Raw genomic sequence first — 18,865 nt, forward strand, 5'->3', positions numbered from 1 at the left:
AGGATGAGGACATTGGAGCACAAGCAGAGTCTGGTGAAATCATTGGTTTTTCCACTCAGGTGAGTGGAAGTGAAAGAGAGGAGGAGCAGGAACATCCAGAGGAGAAGATGGAGAAGATGAGGCAGATGACCCAGAAGATGGAGGCCGGGAGTCCCTCAGAGTCACTTGCACAGATAGCATGCTACTTTGCCTAACTAGTGACAGCCGAATAGTCAACATCCGCCATAAGGATGACTTTTGGCTCTCCACCCTCTTGGACCCTCGCTACCAGTCAAAATGGGTTACTTTTTTCCTGCTGCTGAGAGGGAGAAAAAACTGGCATACTATAGAGAAATACTGTGCCCACAGTTGGCCGCTGCCTACGTGCGACATTGTCGATCCTCTGTCAGGTCTGACCGGGGGATTCCTGGCAGTCATCTCTTGCGTACTACTGCCATGGCTGCTGTGGGGAGCTGGGGGCAGGAGCAGTAGCAGCTCCATAAGCAGCAGCTTAAGTCTGGATTCCTTATTGAGCAACTTCCTTCACACGCCTAGTGAGGAGGGTAGCCGCCACCGGCAGCAGCAGCAGGACATGGAGCAGGTCCTGCACCAGCAGGTGGCGGCCTACTTGGACAGCACTTTACCACCTCAGGTAGAGGATCCCATGGACTACTGGGCAGCCAAACTTGATGCGTGCCGCAACTGGCGGAGTTTGCAGTGGAGAAGTTGTCCTGCCCGGCCAGAAGTGTGGCATCAGAGCGGGTGTTCAGTGCGGCGGGTTACCCCAAGGAGAACCCGCTTGTCCACCCTTAATGTGGAGAGACTGAACTTTATCAAGATGAATCAGGCTTGGTTCGGCCAGGATTTCAACTCACCAATGTCTAATGCATCAGATTAGATACGCCTTGACGCCTCCTTCAAACGTTGAGAAATGAGTCTGGGTTCTAACTGCCTGCCTCAGCCACTATTCTGATGCTGCCACCCACCTGATGCCACATATCTGCTGCTAGTTGCTCCATCTGCCTCCTACCATCTTTACCAAAGACTGGAATTGTCCGCCACCTTCACACTATATCATTGTGCCACTCTGTGGGCTCCTGCTGCTGCCACCTTCACACTATATCATTGTGCCACTCTGCGGGCTCCTGCTGCTGCTGCTACTGATGCCACCAACACTATATTGTTAAAAAAAAAACTATATCGTTCTGCCACCCTGCAGGCTCCTGCTGCTGCCGCTACTGATGCCACCTTCACACTATATCATTGTGCCTCTCTGCAGGCTCCTGCTGCTGCTACTGATGCCACCTTCACACCTTCACACTATATCATTGTGCCACTCTGCGGGCTTCTGCTGCTACTGATGCCACCTTCACATTATATCATTGTGCCACACTGCGGGCTGCTGCTGCTACTGATGCCGCCCACACCCGATCTCATTGTGCCTCTCTGCGGGCTCCTGCTGCTTTTGATGCCGCCTTCACACTATATCATTGTGCCACTCTGCGGGCTCCTGCTGCTACTGATGCCACCAACACACTATATCATTGTGCCACTCTGCGGGCTCCTGTGGCTGCTGCTATTAATGCCACCTTCACACTATATCATTGTGCCACCCTGCGGGCTCCTGCTGCTGCCACCTCCACACTATATCATTGTGCCACTCTGTGGCCTACCATGTTGCCGCTAGCTCCACACCTCTGATCTCCTTCTGCTGCTGCTGGTGGTGCCACCTTTGGAATTCTTTTTTGTCAAAGGCCTGATATTTTCAGGAAAACTGGATGTGGCATCTCTAATCTACAAATTAAAATGGAAAATTTCAACTTCTAATTCATTTCAAACTTCGTCATTGTGCCACAATGTGGCCTCCTCTGCTTTTTGGCTATATGGGCTCCTGCTGCCGCCACCTCCAGACTCTATCATTGTGCCACTCTGTGGCCTACCATGTTGCTGCCACTTTCACACCTCTGACCTCATGCTGCTGCTGCCATCTTTGGAGTTATTTTTTGTCAAAGACCTGAGTCTTCCGGGTAAACTAATGTATTATGGATGTGGCATCTCCAATCTGCTGCTACTGATGCCACCTCCACACTATATCATTGTGCCACCCTGTTGCTGCCACCATGTTGCTGACACCTGTGGGTTCCTGCTGCTGCTGCCACCGCCACCTCCGCACTCTTATCATTGTGCCACTTTGTGGCCTCCTGTTGCTGCTGATGCTGCTGCTGCCGCAACCTCCACACACTGTCATTGGACCACTCTGTGGCTTTCCATGTTGCTGCCAGCATGTTGCTGCCACCTGTGGGCTCCTGTTGATGCCACCTTCACACTATATCATTGTGCCACTCTGTGGCTTTCCATGTTGCTGCCACCATGTTGCTGCCACCTTTGGGCTCCTGCTGCTGCTTTTGCTGCCGCCGCAACCTGCACACTATATCCTGATGCCACTTTCACACTATCATTGGATCACTCTGTGGCTTTCCATGTTGCTGCCACCTGTGGGCTCCTGGTGATGTCACCTCCACACTATACCATTGTGCCACTTTGTGGCCTACCATGTTTCCGCCACCTCCATAATTTTTCATTGTGCCACTCTGCAGCCTACTCATGCTGCTCCCAACTGACCGATGTCTCCCTGGAACACCCTGTGATTTCCATAATGCTGTTTTAACGCTCTACCACTCTATGACGCTGCCACTTCATTTCATCTACCAGAAGGATGAAAACCTTCAGGATTGATAGCCAAAAGCAGGAGTGGATACAGAATACAAAGGACATGCATGTATCCCATTTGCTGCTCATCTCTGGATCATATTCTGGATTAACTCCTGTTTGTTTTTGGTTTTAGCAATAATGATGGATTATTGACCGATTGAAAGAGGGCACTGACGCGTAAAAGAAGGGCAAAATGATCAGTGACGTCAATGCAAAATTACTGCCGACACCTTTTCCACTCTTTTGGTGGGTTTCTACATGTATCCGCGTTTCACAGAACAGGTTCTGTAGTTACCTTGTCAGGCTGCGTTCCCGCTTTGCTTATTTGGGGAAGTTGGCCTATGTAAGTGCACATGGAAGTAAAGAGTGAAGAGATTCTAAGAGCGGCTGCTGTCATACTAAAACACAGCATTGTTTGAAGACCAAACGACACTCCCTATGCATATTTAAGCATGGCAAAATGTTCAAAACCACCCTACAGACTCTCTGTAGCCAGGAAATACTTGTTTTTTAACGTGATTCGTCATGATTGGATTTGGACCGAATCAAATTTTTTTTTAAAATTCAGCGAATCGGGACGAACTGAATTATAACAAATTCGCCCCATCTCTACTAAAAACAACAAAAAACACCAACTGCATTACATCGGACCCATATTGCCACCAAATGGTGAAGAAAAAATCTGCATTTAATCCTGTTAACCATCGGGGTCATCATGTGTAGACATTCTACTCCTTGGTTTCTGAACAATTTAGACATATAAAAACATGTCAAATCCCCAAAAACAACTTAACGAAAGCAGAAAAAATTGCTTTGAAAAAACTACAAGATGATACCAAAATAACCATCCGTGCTGTGGATAAAGGGGGGGAACCGTCATCCAAGATACCATAAAATATATAGAAGAGGCTAACAACATCCTAACAGACAAAAAATATTACAGTGTATTAAACAGAGATTCCACTATCATATGGATAAATGAATACAATAATTAAAGAAAAATAATTAAATAAAAAAATAATTAAATAATAATAATAAATAATTAATAGAGATGAGCGAGCACTAAAATGCTCGGGTACTCGTTATTGGAGACAAACTTTTCCCGATGCTCGAGTGCTCGTCTCGAATAACGAGCTCCATTGAAGTCAATGGGAGACTCGAGCATTTTTCAAGGGGACCAAGGCTCTGCACAGGGAAGCTTGGCCAAACACCTGGGAACCTCAGAAAAGGATGGAAACACCACGGAAATGGACAGGAAACAGCAGGGGCAGCATGCATGGATGCCTCTGAGGCTGCTTAATCGCACCATTATGCCAAAATTATGGGCAACAGCATGGCCATGACAGAGTGACCGAATGAGGCTAGATAACATCTAAAACATCCAATAATTGACCCTGACACTATAGGGGACAGCATGCAGAGGCAGCGGCAGCAGTGGCAGGCTAGAGAGTCTCATGGCGACATACCCTAAATGGACTCAGGTTTCACCAAAGGAGGTGAAATGATTTCCTATGTGAACAAAAGGTTGACGGTATATTTAGTCGATAACACAGCATGGTGGCGACATAGTGACCAAGTTCCATAACGTATCTGGTGAAACACCCGAAAAATGAGCTGACACAGCTCTTTTGATAAGGGGACGACATGTGGAGGCAGCCATGGAGACGACTTCCATGATTAAGAGCGAGAGTATGGGGCATTCATATTGCGCTGCTATGATTGCAACTTCAGTTCTCCAGCATGGCGGCGACAGATGGGCCGAGTTCCACTATGTATCTGGTGAAACACCTGAAAATTCTGCCTGACACAGCTCGTTTGATAAGGGGATGATGTGCTGCATATCCTCTCGTGCTCCAGCGTCTGGGGTATAGAGAGTTGAAATGAGACATTGGTAAACGCTGTGGAGCATCGTGGAGGCAAAATGGACAGGAAACAGCAGGGGCAGCATGCATGGATGCCTCTGAGGCTGCCTAATCTTGGGATGGAGCTGGCGGTCCACTGCCAGGCGAGCTTTCGCCTGTCCAAGCCCCTGTCTCTCGGCTCCTCCCCACCCAAAATGGGCCTGGGGGCCAGAAGCGTTTACTTTGAAAAAATTATAATTTTCAAAGCAGACGGGGTCGTTTGAATATTTCACCTAGGAATAATGGAATAGCATAGCGGTTCTATTTTTAATTGTTTTTACGGAAATGGTTCCATGATTAAGAGCGACAGTATGGGGCATCCATATTGCGCTGCTATGATTGCAACTTCAGGTCTCCAGCATGGCGGCGACAGATGGGCCGAGTTCCACTATGTATCTGGTGAAACACCTGAAAATTCTGCCTGACACAGCTCGTTTGATAAGGGGACGATGTATGGAGGCAGTGAACTAGTAGTAGATTAAAGGTGCTGCAGTTAAAACTATGTTAGTTGGATCTTGAGATGGAGCTGGCGCTCCGCTTCCAGGCGAGCTTTCGCCAATCCAAGCCCCTGTCTCTAGGCTACTCCCCAAACAGCACTTCCCAAGTGTAGTAGCGTTCTTATAAGTTTGGGATATGGCGGGTGAGGAGAATGTAAACAGATGCGCAAGAAGCGCTGAAATAATATTGGTAAATGATAAAAGTTTGCCAGTATATTTTGTGGATTACACAGCAGGGTGGCGACAAAGTTAACAAGTTTGATGTGGAAGCCATGAAAACAACCCAAAATTCTGCCTGACACAGTTCGTTTGATAAGGAGACAATGTATGGAGGCAGCTATATGGACGACTTTTAGAGGAAGCTATGGCGATGACGTGTGGAGGTAGCAATGGAGACGAAGTGTGGAGCCAGCTAAAAAGACGACATGTGGAGGCTGCTATGGAGACAATTTAATTTGGATAGTGCCTGTATGTGGCAGTCCAAAAAAGTTTTCAAACCAGAGGAGCAGGTAGGTGGTCCTCCAGAAAAATTAAATAAATTGAGTGCCTGTATGTGGCAGTCCAAAAAGGTTTTCAAACCAGAGGAGCAGGTAGGTGGTCCTCCAGAAAAATTAAACAGATTGAGTGCCTGTATGTGGCACTCCCAAAAATTGCTTAAAACAGAGGATCGGGTAGGTGGCCCTCCAGAAAAATTAAATACATAGAGTACTATAGCTAGAGCCACTTGGCCCTGGCAAAAAATAGCCAGTTTCCTATGCTTTAGTGTACAAAGAGGAGGAGAAGGAGGACAATGAGGAGGAGTGCATACATTATTCAGGTTGAGCTTCTTTCACCTGGTGGAGAAAGAAAATCTGGAGAAATCCAGGCTTTATTCATCTTGATAAGCGTCAGCCTGTCAGCGCTGTCAGTCGACAGGCGTGTACGCTTATCGGTGATGATGCCACCAGCTGCACTGAAAACCTGCTCGGACAACACGCTAGCGGCAAGGGCAGGCAAGAACCTCCAAGGCGTACAGCGCCAGTTCGTGCCACATGTCCAGCTTTGAAACCCAGTAGTTGTAGGGAGCTGTGTGATCATTTAGGACGATGGTATGGTCAGCTACGTACTCCCTCACCATCTTTCTGTAAAGATCAGCCCTACTCTGCCGAGACTGGGGACAGGTGACAGTGTCTTCCTGGGGTGACATAAAACTGGCAAAGGCCTTGTAAAGCGTACCCCTGCCAGTGCTGGAAAAGCTGCCTGCTCGCCTACTCTCCCTCGCTACTTGACCCGCAGAAGTACGCCCTCTGCCGCTAGCGCTGTCAGAAGGGAAATAGTGTTTCAGCTTGTGCACCAGGGCCTGCTGGTATTCATGCATTCTCACACTCCTTTCCTCTCCAGGGATGAGAGTGGAAAGATTTTGCTTGTACCGTGGGTCCAGGAGAGTGAATACCCAGTAATCGGTGCTGGAATAAATTCTTTGAACGCAAGGGTCACGGGATAGGCAGCCTAGCATGAGATCTGCCATATGTGCCAGAGTCCCAACGCGCAAGAATTCACTCCCCTCACTGGCCTGACTGCCCATTTCCTCCTCCTCCAACTCCTCCAACTCCTCTTCTTCTGCCCATACACACTGAACAGTGAAGGACTGAACAATGGTCCCCTCTTCTGTCTCGCCAACATTCTCCTCCTCTTCCTCCTCATCCTCCTCCACCTCCTCCGATATGCGCTGAGAAACAGACCTAAGGGTGCTTTGGCTATCAACAAGGGAATCTTCTTCCCCCGTCTCTTGTGATGAGCGCAAAGCTTCCGACTTCATGCTGACCAGAGAGTTTTTCAACAGGCCAAGCAGCGGGATGGTGAGGCTGATGATGGCGGCATCGCCACTGACCATCTGTGTTGACTCCTCAAAGTTACTCAGCACCTGACAGATATCAGACATCCACGTCCACTCCTCATTGTAGACTTGAGGAAGCTGACTGACCTGACTACCAGTTCTGGTGGAAGTTGACATCTGGCAGTCTACAATCGCTCTGCGCTGCTGGTAAACTCTGGATAACATGGTTAATGTTGAATTCCACCTCGTGGGCACGTCGCACAACAGTCGGTGAGCGGGCAGTTGGAGGGGCGCTGCGCTGCCCTGAGAGTGGCAGCATCTGTGCTGGACTTCCTGAAATGCGCACAGATGCGGCGCACCTTCGTGAGCAAATCAGACAGATTGGGGTATGTCTTGAGGAAACGCTGAACTATGAGATTTAACACATGGGCCAGGCATGGCACATGTGTCAGTCTGCCGAGTTGCAGAGCCGCCACCAGGTTACGGCCGTTGTCACACACAACCATGCCTGGCTTCAGGTTCAGCGGTGCCAGCCACAGATCAGTCTGCGCCGTGATGCCCTGTAATAGCTCTTGGGCGGTGTGCCTTTTATCGCCTAGGCTCAGCAGTTTGAGCACCGCCTGCTGTCGCTTAGCGATGGCACTGCTGCTGTGCCTAGAGCTACCGACTGATGGCGCCATGCCCACGGATGGTAATTCGGAGGAGGAGGAGGTGGAGGAGGGGTGGGAGGATGAGGAGGCATAGAAGGCCTTTGAGACCTGGACCGAGGTAGGCCCCGTAATCCTCGGCGTCGGCAGTATATGAGCAGCCCCAGGGTCAGACTTGGTCCCAGCCTCCACCAAGTTAACCCAATGTGCCGTCAGCGATATATAGTGGCCCTGCCCGGCAGCACTTGTCCACGTGTCCGTGGTCAGGTGGACCTTGTCAGAAACGGCGTTGGTCAGGGCACGGATGATGTTCTCTGACACGTGCTTGTGCAGGGCTGGGATGGCACATCGGAAAAAGTAGTGGCGGCTGGGGACCGAATACCGAGGGGCGGCCGCCGCCATGAGGTTTCGAAAGGCATCGGTCTCTACCAGCCTATAGGGCAGCATCTCCAGGCTAAGCAACTTGGAGATGTGGACGTTGAGGGCTTGGACGTGTGGGTGGGTGGGTTGCGCTATACTTCCTTTTGCGCTCCAGCGTCTGGGGTATGGAGAGCTGAACGCTGGTGGATGCTGTGGAGGATCGTAGAGGCGAAGATGGGGTTTTCGCACGGGAGGTGTTTGGGCCGTGGTCCTGGGCAGGGGGCTGACTAGCAGATGACACAGGGGAAGGAGCAGTGGTGTGCCTGGCCGGAGGTGAACGGGCTTGGTGCCATTGAGTGGGGTGTTTAGCATTCATATGCCTGCGCATACTGGTGGTAGTTACTGGTGGAACCCCTGCTGATCCTGGTTTGGCAAAGGTTGCACACCACAGTCCGTCGGTCATCCGGTGTTTCTTTAAAGAACCTCCAGACTTCTGAAAATCTAGCCCTCGCCACGGGAGCTTGACTACGGGCAACATTTGGCGCTAATGCACTAGCTCTGGCCCTGCCTCTCCGTCTGGCCCCACCACTGCCTCTTCCAACCTGTTCTGCTATAGGACTCGCCTCCGTCTCAGAAGCACTGTGTTCACCCGGCCTATCAACCCAGCTTGGGTCTGTCACCTCATCATCCTCCGATCCCTCAGTCTGCTCCCCCCTCGGACTTCCTGCCCTGACAACAACTTCACCACTGTCTGACAACCGTGTCTCCTCATCGTCCGACACCTCTTTACACACTTCTTCCACTACGTCAATAATGTCATCATCACCCACAGACTGCGACTGGTGGAAAACCTGGGCATCGGAAAATTGCTCAGCAGCAACCGGACAAGTGGTTTGTGACTGTGGGAAGGGTCCAGAAAACAGTTCCTCAGAGTATGCCGGTTCAAATGCCAAATTTTGCTGGGAGGGGGCAGACTGGGGGGAAGGAGGCTGAGGTGGAGGAGCTGGAGGAGTGCTGATTTCGGTGACATGGGTGGACTGCGTGGAAGACTGACTGGTGGACAAATGGCTAGAAGCATTGTCCGCAATCCACGACATCACCTCTTCGCACTGTTCTGGCCTCAACAGTGCTCTACCACGAGTCCCAGTAACTTGAGACATGATTAACCTAGGGAGTGTAGCTCTGCGGCGTTCCCCTTCTCCCTCATCAGCAGGTGGTGTCTCACCCCGCCAAGGACAACGGCCTCTGACCCCTGCAGTAGTTGGACGCCCACGTCCACGCCCTCGTCCTCTACCCCTAGCCCACGGGTTAAACATTTTCCAAATTAAAGTGTAAACTTTTAATTTTTTTTTTTTTGTGTGTTTATTTTTTTTTATTTTTATTTTTTTTTTAACAAAACGATGCTATCCTATTGCTATGGCTAGTTTCTAACCTACACTGACAGCACACAACTGGATTTTGTGCTGTGCCTGATGACTTTGAGCTATAAAATGAAATAAAGGTAAAAAAAAAATAAATCAGCAGACTCTGCCTAATTCTAATCAAACCCCTAATAAATTATCCCACTTCGGTGTTTGAGATGGATATGCGTGTCACTAAGAGCTAAACACAACGGTCGCAGGTCTCCCAGCAAATTCCTCACAATATGGTACTAGCTGCACTACTAATGCCAGCAAGCCTAGCCACAAGCAAACAAAAAAAAGGAAAATATAACGCTATTGTAGGCCTAAGTAAGCCGTTGGGGTTCTCCTATTGCTATTTTGTATCCTACACTGAAAGCACACTGCTTTGCAAGATGACTTTGAGCTATAAAATGAAATAAAGGTAAAAAAAAAATAAATCAGCAGACTCTGCCTAATTCTAATCAAACCCCTAATAAATTATCCCACTTCGGTGTTTGAGATGGATATGCGTGTCACTAAGAGCTAAACACAACGGTCGCAGGACTCCCAGCAAATTCCTCACAATATGGTACTAGCTGCACTACTAATGCCAGCAAGCCCAGCCACAAGCAAACAAAAAAAAGGAAAATATAACGCTATTGTAGGCCTAAGTAAGCCGTTGGGGTTCTCCTATTGCTATTTTGTAGCCTACACTGAAAGCACACTGCTTTGCAAGATGAGTTTGAGCTATAAAATGAAAAAAAGGTAAAAAAAAAAATAAATCAGCAGACTCTGCCTAATTCTAATTGAACCCCTAATAAATTGTCCCACTTCGGTGTTTGAGGTGGATATGCGTGTCACTAAGAGCTAAACACAACGGTCGCAGGTCTCCCAGCAAATTCCTCACAATATGGTACCAGCTGCACTACTAATGCCAGCAAGCCCAGCCACAAGCAAATAAAAAAAAAAATGTATAACGTTATTGTAGCCCTAAGAAGGGCTGTTGGGTTCTTGTAGAATCACTCCTGCCTAACACTATTCTAATAGAACACCCTAACGCTTTCCCTGACCAGCAGCAGCTCTCTCCCTAGTGGCATCCTGACACAGAATGATCCGAGCAGCGCGGGCAGGGGCTAGTCTATTCCAGGGTCACCTGATCTGGCCAGCCAACCACTGCTATCGACGTGTAAGGGTACCACGTCATGCTGGGTGGAGTGCAGAGTCCCCTGGCTTGTGATTGGCTCTGTTTCTGGCCGCCAAAAAGCAAAACGGCGGGAGATGCCATTTTCTCGAGCGAAGCTGAAAAAAATAACAAATGTGGAAAAATTGAAAAAAAAAACGCACATGCGTCACGTTCTTGTGGGCTCAGTTTATTCGACTTTGACTGTGCACTCAAAATAACACCTCAGCTTTATTCGGTTCGTTGCGATCGCGGTGATACAAAATTTATATAGGTTTTATTGTGTTTTAATACATTTTCAAAAATTAAAGGAATGTGTACAAAAAAGAAAAAATTTTTTTGCCATCTTCTGACGCTAATAACTTTTTCATACTTTGGTGCACGGAGATGTGTGAGGTGTCATTTTTCGCGAGCGAGAAATGAGCGGAAAAACCCTGCGTCCTTAAGGGGTTAAACAAAAGTGAATCCTTTTGGATGTATAAATTCAAATGTCTCCAACCTGATGGTATAAATGAGATCATAGAACATGTATAGAAAACAAATATTATCCCATCTACAAGAGGTAATGATAAAGAATTTAGCCATGCAATTTTTAAGCTTTTAAACTCTTATTATTAAGTTTTTATAGGCACATACTTGAATACTTTCATTCTTTACTTACCAAGAGGCAGTCTTCATGATGGTAAACCCAGCACAGTATCATTCTGCCTCGGAACATCCAGCACACGTGACTTCCCCTGGTAACCTGGCAACATACTCTATACAAAGGCACATGACATTCCTCTGTCACTCAACAGCGTTGCCTAGCAACACACAACAAACCCTTCCGTGCAAGCGGGCACTAAAATAATATTATTTTTTCTCCTTCAATTTGTTCCCAAAATACACACATATTTCTTTTGCCCAGTTTTTTTAATTGTTTACTTTTTTTCAATCTTTATTAACTTTATAGATATGTCACATCCGCTCCACGTCATCACAGACGTGGACCTTTTAAATGAATAAAAAAAGCTGTTGATATGCCTTTTATTCATTGTAAGTAACTACACCTGACGAAGGCTCGCGCCCGGAGCCGAAATGCATTGTGCCTATTAATAATAAAACTATTCTTATGGATAAATACTGTGACCAGATTTCTGAGTGAAGCAGCGCCTAGATCGGGACGACACCTCGCGGATTTCTGTCTTATGGCAAATTAGACAAAACAGTACACACAATAGAAATGTATACAATGTAGATTACAAGCAGAGTACTACAAAGTAATTTGGTAACCTTGTGCTGATCTAGCGGGGAAAATATTTAGTCCAAACTTCAAGATCCTTTCTGCTCTTGAAGGGAAGGTAAAGAATTCTCCCAGGCAAAGACAATGAGCAAAAGAGGTGATTTGCTTATATTAGCTGTAGCCACTCCCCATGACACCTCCTAGGTCAGTGGTGGTGAACCTATGGCACTAGTGCCAGAGGCGGCACTTGGAGCCCTCTCTGTGGGCACCCAGGCCATCACCCAGGCAATCTTCCTACAGAATCTTCCTACAATGATAGGCAAATTTTACCTCCTCCTTTCAACTGCGTTGGTGTCTTTAGGAGGCTGAACAATTGAAAGTTGTCAAAGAACAAGGAGAAATAAATTACTGCTTAAATTGCTGTGCTGGCACTCTGCAATAAATAAGTGGCTTTTGGTTGAAGTTTGGGCACTCAGGCTCTAAAAGGTTCACCATTACTGCCCTAGGTGGCACTAGAGAACATCCCACTTTTGATCAGATCTAGGACCTTGGATGTGTTCTAGCTTCTCAATTGGACGTCATAGGTTCTGGTCTCATCAGATCCGTCTGTATTCTTTTGAGACCAAACATGACCCACTTTCCATACTCCTATTGAGAGTTCTGTAAATATCCTTTTCCACCCCTTGCATTGGGATGGGTGGATCATAAATCCATAACTGGCACATTGGTTAGATAAGTTACTGCTTTTTATGGCTCTTTGTGTTTTTGTCTATAAAAGTGTAGGGATCTCGCCTTTGAAGCTATACCTTTCAGAGAGTAAATTACATTATTATTATAGGCATGTATAGTACTGTTAAACAAGAAACACTGACATGAACGTTCCCCCTCTTGCTATACATTCTATATTTTCATCACCACTTGCAGATTTATTTTTCACAAAACTGTCTGCCAGCCTTAAATGCTCACCTTAATAACAACTTTATTTCTTCGTTGTCAAGGCTGATCTATCTACCAGAGTAAAGATGGGATTCTCTACTCTCCTATTTGCTTTAAGTGTTAACCATTCCTGCTCTCTCCCTGGTTTTAGTATGCTTAAAGCATTATTTTTAAACATCCAGCTGAATGTGAAGGAATTCATAACAACTACCCCCCCCCCCCCAAACACACAATATTAAAAAATTATTTCAAATATATCTGGTATATATCTTATCAAAGCAAAGTGGTTGCTTTTCCACATACTTTGCCTCCTGTCATACTGCTTCTTTCCATCTGTATTTGCTTTTCACTCCCTTCTGAATACCCTGCTTACAAGACTAACAGAAGATCAGAAAAATATCAGCACAGATTCATCTATGTGCATATCTATGTCTCTTTAGTTTGCCTTAGTTTGTGCATTGTGAATTTTAAAAATTTGTGTCATATTGCAGATGAATCCATGCAGAAACTTTTTGACAATGGCTGTGGTGTACTCTACCAGAATATTCCTTTGTGGCTAACCTCTCAGCATACCTTACTACAGATGACCGGAGCACTCACCATTGCTAATTTCGCAAGAAATGGTACTATTTGTTTAACCCCTTTGCATAAACCATATTTTAATAACTGTCCTTATTATATTTGGCTGACATTTTATCAGTACAATTCTAAATCTAGCAATAAAATTGAGCCCAAACACCAGCTAATGGCAGGAGACACACAACAAATAAATATAGGGACGTTTGAACTTGGATATTACAATGTTGATGAGAAACTATTTACACTACACATTATATGTTATTACACCCCTTTTATATTCAACAATCCCTGTTTCAGGAAATAAAAATAGTTGTTTGTATAATGAAAAGTTATACAATTTTCCAATATATCCCCACATTTTTCTAAATCACTGCTTGCTGTCATTTTATAGAAGCTATCTATGGTCATGTGCCATATCAAACACCTCTGTTTTTTTATTTAATGTCTTCCACAAGATATATTTTTTAAATTTTTCTGTTACTATATGTCACAGGTGCTCCCGTGATCCATGTTGCAGATCACGGGTACACCTATGCTCCGCTGTGTGCCTGTCCCCGTCCCCCTGCCCGGACTTACCTCTCCTGGCTGTGCTTCGGGTCCCAACGTGTAGACCGCACACCTCCTGCCTTCCAGGCCACGCACTCCCGTCGCTAGGGCACGCGCATGCGGGCTGACTTTTCAGGCTTTAAAGGGCCAGCGTCCTCCTAATTGGCGCTGGCTAATCTGGCTCACCCTTTATAATCCGGCACCTCCCTTCCTTCCTGGCCGGATCTTCACCATTCTATGGAGCGTTCCCAGACGCTCCTGTCTTCCAGTGTTTCCAGAAACCTCCGTGTTCCTCCAGTGTTCACGGAGGGTCCACTGGTCCACAGACTCCTCCCTCCTGACTCTTCCCATAGAGACTTTCCTTCCGGGCACTCCCAGATACCTTCCTGTTGTCTATGTGACCCATTACACTATAGCTTTATGGGTATTGTTTTTGTGACACAATTTAGTCATAGCCTTGGCTCTAATGCCGCTTGGTAGAAATGTGCACATAAAGGAGCATGTCCTCTTTTACTCACACTTTCTCACAAAGTTATTACCGTATTCTTTTTTGACTAAATTGTATTGCAAACCCAGTGCTCAAGGTTGGTCAAAATGAAATTGGTTCACTTGATCCTTTGTATGGACATTTGTGTCACATGCAAACCCCAACACAAATTTCATTTTAATGCTGCACCCTAAATAGTTTTTGCACATTTCATATATGTATATACAAAGAATAAAAATAAAATGTCATGTAACAAAAAATTATGACCTTATTCCATACAAGCAATTAGTTTAATAAAAAAATAAATCAGTTTCATAGATAACCCACAACAAAAAATAAAGGTAATTCCGGTGTCTTGCTGTATTTACTTGTGTGTCCTCTATTCCACCTTGTATATGGAATCTAACATTCCCCACGGGAGCTATGGTTTTCACTTAAAAGTTAAATAATAGTGACTGTGAAAGGGCTTTAGATGAGAGCTGTGACCTATTTTCCATTTCTTGCCTTCAAAGATTGAAGCAGCATTTAACATCAGAGCTGATAGATATGTCATCATCTTGTATATTGCTCCAAAAGGTGCTAGCTTCCATTAGAATGTCCCAACTGGACTAAGATTAAGTATCTGACATCCTGGCACCATGGAGATTGAAAAGCTTGAATCGGTAATAACTGGCAGCAATGTTTAGTTTCGAGGGCAGATTCAAAGAAGATAGTCAAAAGAGATAAATAATGGCACATATAGTAAAAGGGGGGCCACGTAATACTAGAAAACACAGTTTTTGAATCATTGAAAATAAATGAGAATCCAGACACTGGCTAGAATATCTGTATAACTTACTTTTAACTGGAGAAAAAACATTTATTCGACTGAATGGATTTTTTAAAATAAAAATCAGCAATAAAATTAGAAAGTCACTGATTCCCCTCTTCTCCTTCTTTGTTCCAACCTGCATTTTAACCTATACATTTGCCTCATTACCTCATTTGATTTTTTTTTTTGGACAGACAGCAACTGTGTGCGAATGGTGGAGCTCGGTGTTGTTCACCAACTTCTAGACTTACTGGAGCAACATGTGGAGAAAGGAGACGTTAGCGTTCAACATGCGGCTCTTAGTGCGTTGCGAAATCTGGCCATACCAGGTAATGCAAGTAAATATTTAAAATTAATGGTGCTATCACAATTGTTTTAATTTTTGGGGGTTAAAACTTGTCTCTTAAAAAATTGCTTCCAAAGTCAAATGAAAATTAATTACCAGAATTGTGAGATAAATTCATTTTCCAGCTCTCCAAAATGGTTGCTCCCTGACCTCCTACAGCGATGATTCTAATCTTATTAGAATGAAGAATAGTTGTGGAATATGGAATAAACATAGACATTAAGTGAAATAAAGTAGCTTTTAGTTGTTTACAGTCTGTAAATGCCACTATCCCAGTCAGTAGAAATAACTGGAACTAAGACTGAAGCTAAACCAGTGAGCAGTCAAGAGGAGAAAAGTAATGAGGGAACCCGAACCTGAAAAGTCTGTTTAGGTCTGGATGCCGAACCTAGACCCAAAACCTCTCAAGTAACTTCTGCTGGCATTATTGGTAGAGGGGCTGAGCCAAACCTGAACCCAGACAAAGTTCAGCACAGACCTGAATTTTGTAGTTTGGGTCTGCTCAACTCTAAAGGAGAGGCCCGGTACATTATAAAAGCAGAGATTCAAGTGTAGCAGATGGGGTAGCAGTGTGGTGTGTCTCCCTAGAAAGTGCATCCATCAAGCGAAGTAAGCAAATGTCAGATTTACAAGGGAAGGTCCAAAAATTCAGCCTCTGCTTTGTTGCCATAAAATAACTTGTTGCATACATTTTGGTATCTTTACTTGTGTATGCAGCATCCTCCCACCGGGGCCTGACCTGGCATGGGGGCACCTGGATTCCCCTGGAACCTCAGTGACTAATTTAAGAACGGCCTAGTGCTAGATTTGTCACAGTCACTTGGTCCAGGCGGAACAGGCCTCGGTATAATGTGGAAACCAGAAGATATAAAATACTTAGGAATCATATTATGCCCAACAATAAACAAGACAATAAGAAAGAATCTAATTTAATTAAAAACAAATCTTAAAACTGATTTCGACAAACTAGGTAAGATTCATCTATCTTGGGTGGCAAGAATCCAATTCTGTAAGATGACAGCCCTACCAAAGATTCTGTACGTTTTCCATTGCCTTCATGTATTAATTTCCAACAAAGCCTTTAGAGAAATTCAGACAATGCTTAGTAACTTTGTATGGAATAACAAGCAACCACGGGTAGCAAAGGAAAATTTGTACTATCCGTTTAATAAGGGAGGCATGGCAATGCCAAATATTGCAACTTATTACAAGGCGGTCTCTCTCGACTCACTGAGGAATCCAGTAGAAAATCATAAATGGATGAGCCTAGAACAGAGCGCTTTAGATGGGAGATCTTTAAGAACAGTAATGGAAGCAGCCTTTCTGGGGAATCTAACTTATCTCACAGATATGCCTTCATTACTATATACCTTGAAATCTTGGAAGGAAGTAGCTGGCAGCATAGGATTAAAAGAGAACAAATGACCATTCGAGCATTACAACTACTGATCCCCAATATGACCTGTGTAAAGGTTTGCAAGGGATCCATTCAGCTAGTTATTACATGTATCTTGTATTTGTATACAATATCCCTGTTAGTCTTTTGAGGCTGATTCTATCTATTGTTATGTCTGAATAGCCATATTTCTCCATAAGTGTCTACTTGTTCTTATAAGAGTCACACACATAGATCTGCTGACCTCACACATACATATACAGTTATTTAATTCACCCTTTATTACATTTGATTTTATACACAGCATGGAGGATAGATAACTGATTGCTATTGGTCAGACTTCTAGCACCTTCAGCAATGCATATGATGGCCTGCAAGTGCTACAGGATTTTTATGACAGCCATCTCTAGCACATAGGGCACTAAATCTCCTTTCATATGGGGCACTGAAGGATACTTGCAGGCCCTGGTTCTTGTGATGGCTAGGGGTCCCATTGTTCAGACTCCAAGTGATCACCCATCCATCCTATGAATGAAGACTAGGTATTCATATTGTCAAAACACTTTAAAATGGGATATCTAAATATCTAAAGAGATGAACATTCTGACTAGAGGAGGAATTATGGCAAAAGACATGCTGCACCTTTAACCTCTCTCTGCTTTCCTGGGAGCCTTTATTGCAAAGCAGACTTGACTTTTGGGGACATAAATTGGGCATCTGAAGGAAATCCAAAATTGGGACTTGTATCTCACACATTGGTTTTTCTGTCTTTGAAATGTATTTACTCCTCTGTGTGACATTTAGTGAAACAGTCTAGTACTCTATGAGAATGACATATTCACTACAGTAGGACATTAATTATGTAGCCGATTTATGCAAAAATTCACATTTGCCTGATAGATTTGCTTCATGAAATGGAATTTCCTGCAAATCCAGCAAGTACTTAATTCTAATACACATAAAACCTCTTCAAATACATCTCCAATCAGGGCCAACTCATCGGGCATGAAAGGGTTAAATATGTTCCATTCCTCAAACACACATATAACACAGTGACATGTCCTCTCCATTTGTTACACTCAATTTAGGGATCTACATGTATTGATTCGAAAGAGGTTATGATTGAATTATTGTCAGACTTTGAAACGTCCTAAATCTATTAGGACAATAGGAGACAGGGAGGCAGAAGAAATGCATTAGAAGAGATTTTTCTTCTTGTAATCAGAAAATGCTGTAAGCAGGAGCGTTAAGCGAGTCATCCATCATATCCGGCAAAGCAGAAGGACACATACAATGTAATCCATCAATTACCTTATGAAGCGTGCAAGAAAAATAATTACCAAATCCCTGACATTTTTTTTAGAATATTTCAGAGCTCACACAGCCAGGCCTGGGATTCATAGATAGGAGGATATTTGCAGCAGGGGTCACTGCTGTAGGAGATTGTCATTTATTGTCCATATCATTTCAATAAAAGAAATACAAGTGACCTGCATGTGGGCAGCTGCAAGACAGATAAGCTCTATGTCTTAATAGTAATAGAATTTAAAGTTTAAAGGTGTATACCGATCATTAATATTTACATTCTACTGGATGTGATGAGAAGGATTCTAGACTCATCTTCAGCAAAGTAAAACTCTAACATCATCATTGTCTGCCCTAAGATAAAGTCAAGGAGACAGGGGAGCTCCACCATGCAGTCAAGCTTCATCTGCCTCCTCACAGGTGCACAGACTTCAAACATTGCTCCTTTAATGCTGACATCGCTCTTCTCCTCTGGCTGAGTTCTGGCTCTGATGTCGGCCCTGAGCTGCTAGTAAGGCAGTGGAGGGAACTCAACCATGCAGTCCTATGCTTTCTCAAGGGCACCTCAGCAACAACATCCCGGGCATCCTCTCCAGCTGAGTTACTGTGCATACGTAGTCAATCTGTGAAGCTGGCCTGCACCAAAATCACAGGAACACAGCACATACTCAAGAACTCCGCCAGAGCAGAAGGGTGATATTCAGAGTCTGTGCAAGCTTAAAGAGGCAGAAGAAGCTTGACTGCATTGTGGAGCTCCCCCGTC

The 18,865-nt window shown here is 44.9% G+C and overlaps 1 protein-coding gene across 12 annotated transcripts in view; it reads left to right on the forward strand.

Annotated features, from left to right (window-relative positions):
• Positions 1-18,865, forward strand: part of LOC140106485 (rap1 GTPase-GDP dissociation stimulator 1-A-like) — a 416,700-nt gene that overhangs the window by 350,508 nt on the left and 47,327 nt on the right. For all 12 annotated transcript variants that reach the window (XM_072130944.1, XM_072130946.1, XM_072130943.1 and 9 more), the window contains 2 exons: positions 13,124-13,255; positions 15,250-15,384. In XM_072130944.1, the coding sequence (XP_071987045.1) occupies positions 13,124-13,255; positions 15,250-15,384 (267 nt within the window). The remainder of the gene's footprint in view (positions 1-13,123; positions 13,256-15,249; positions 15,385-18,865) is intronic.

Source organism: Engystomops pustulosus, chromosome 11 (genome assembly GCF_040894005.1).
Source record: "Engystomops pustulosus chromosome 11, aEngPut4.maternal, whole genome shotgun sequence".
NCBI classification, from domain to species: Eukaryota; Metazoa; Chordata; class Amphibia; order Anura; family Leptodactylidae; genus Engystomops; species Engystomops pustulosus.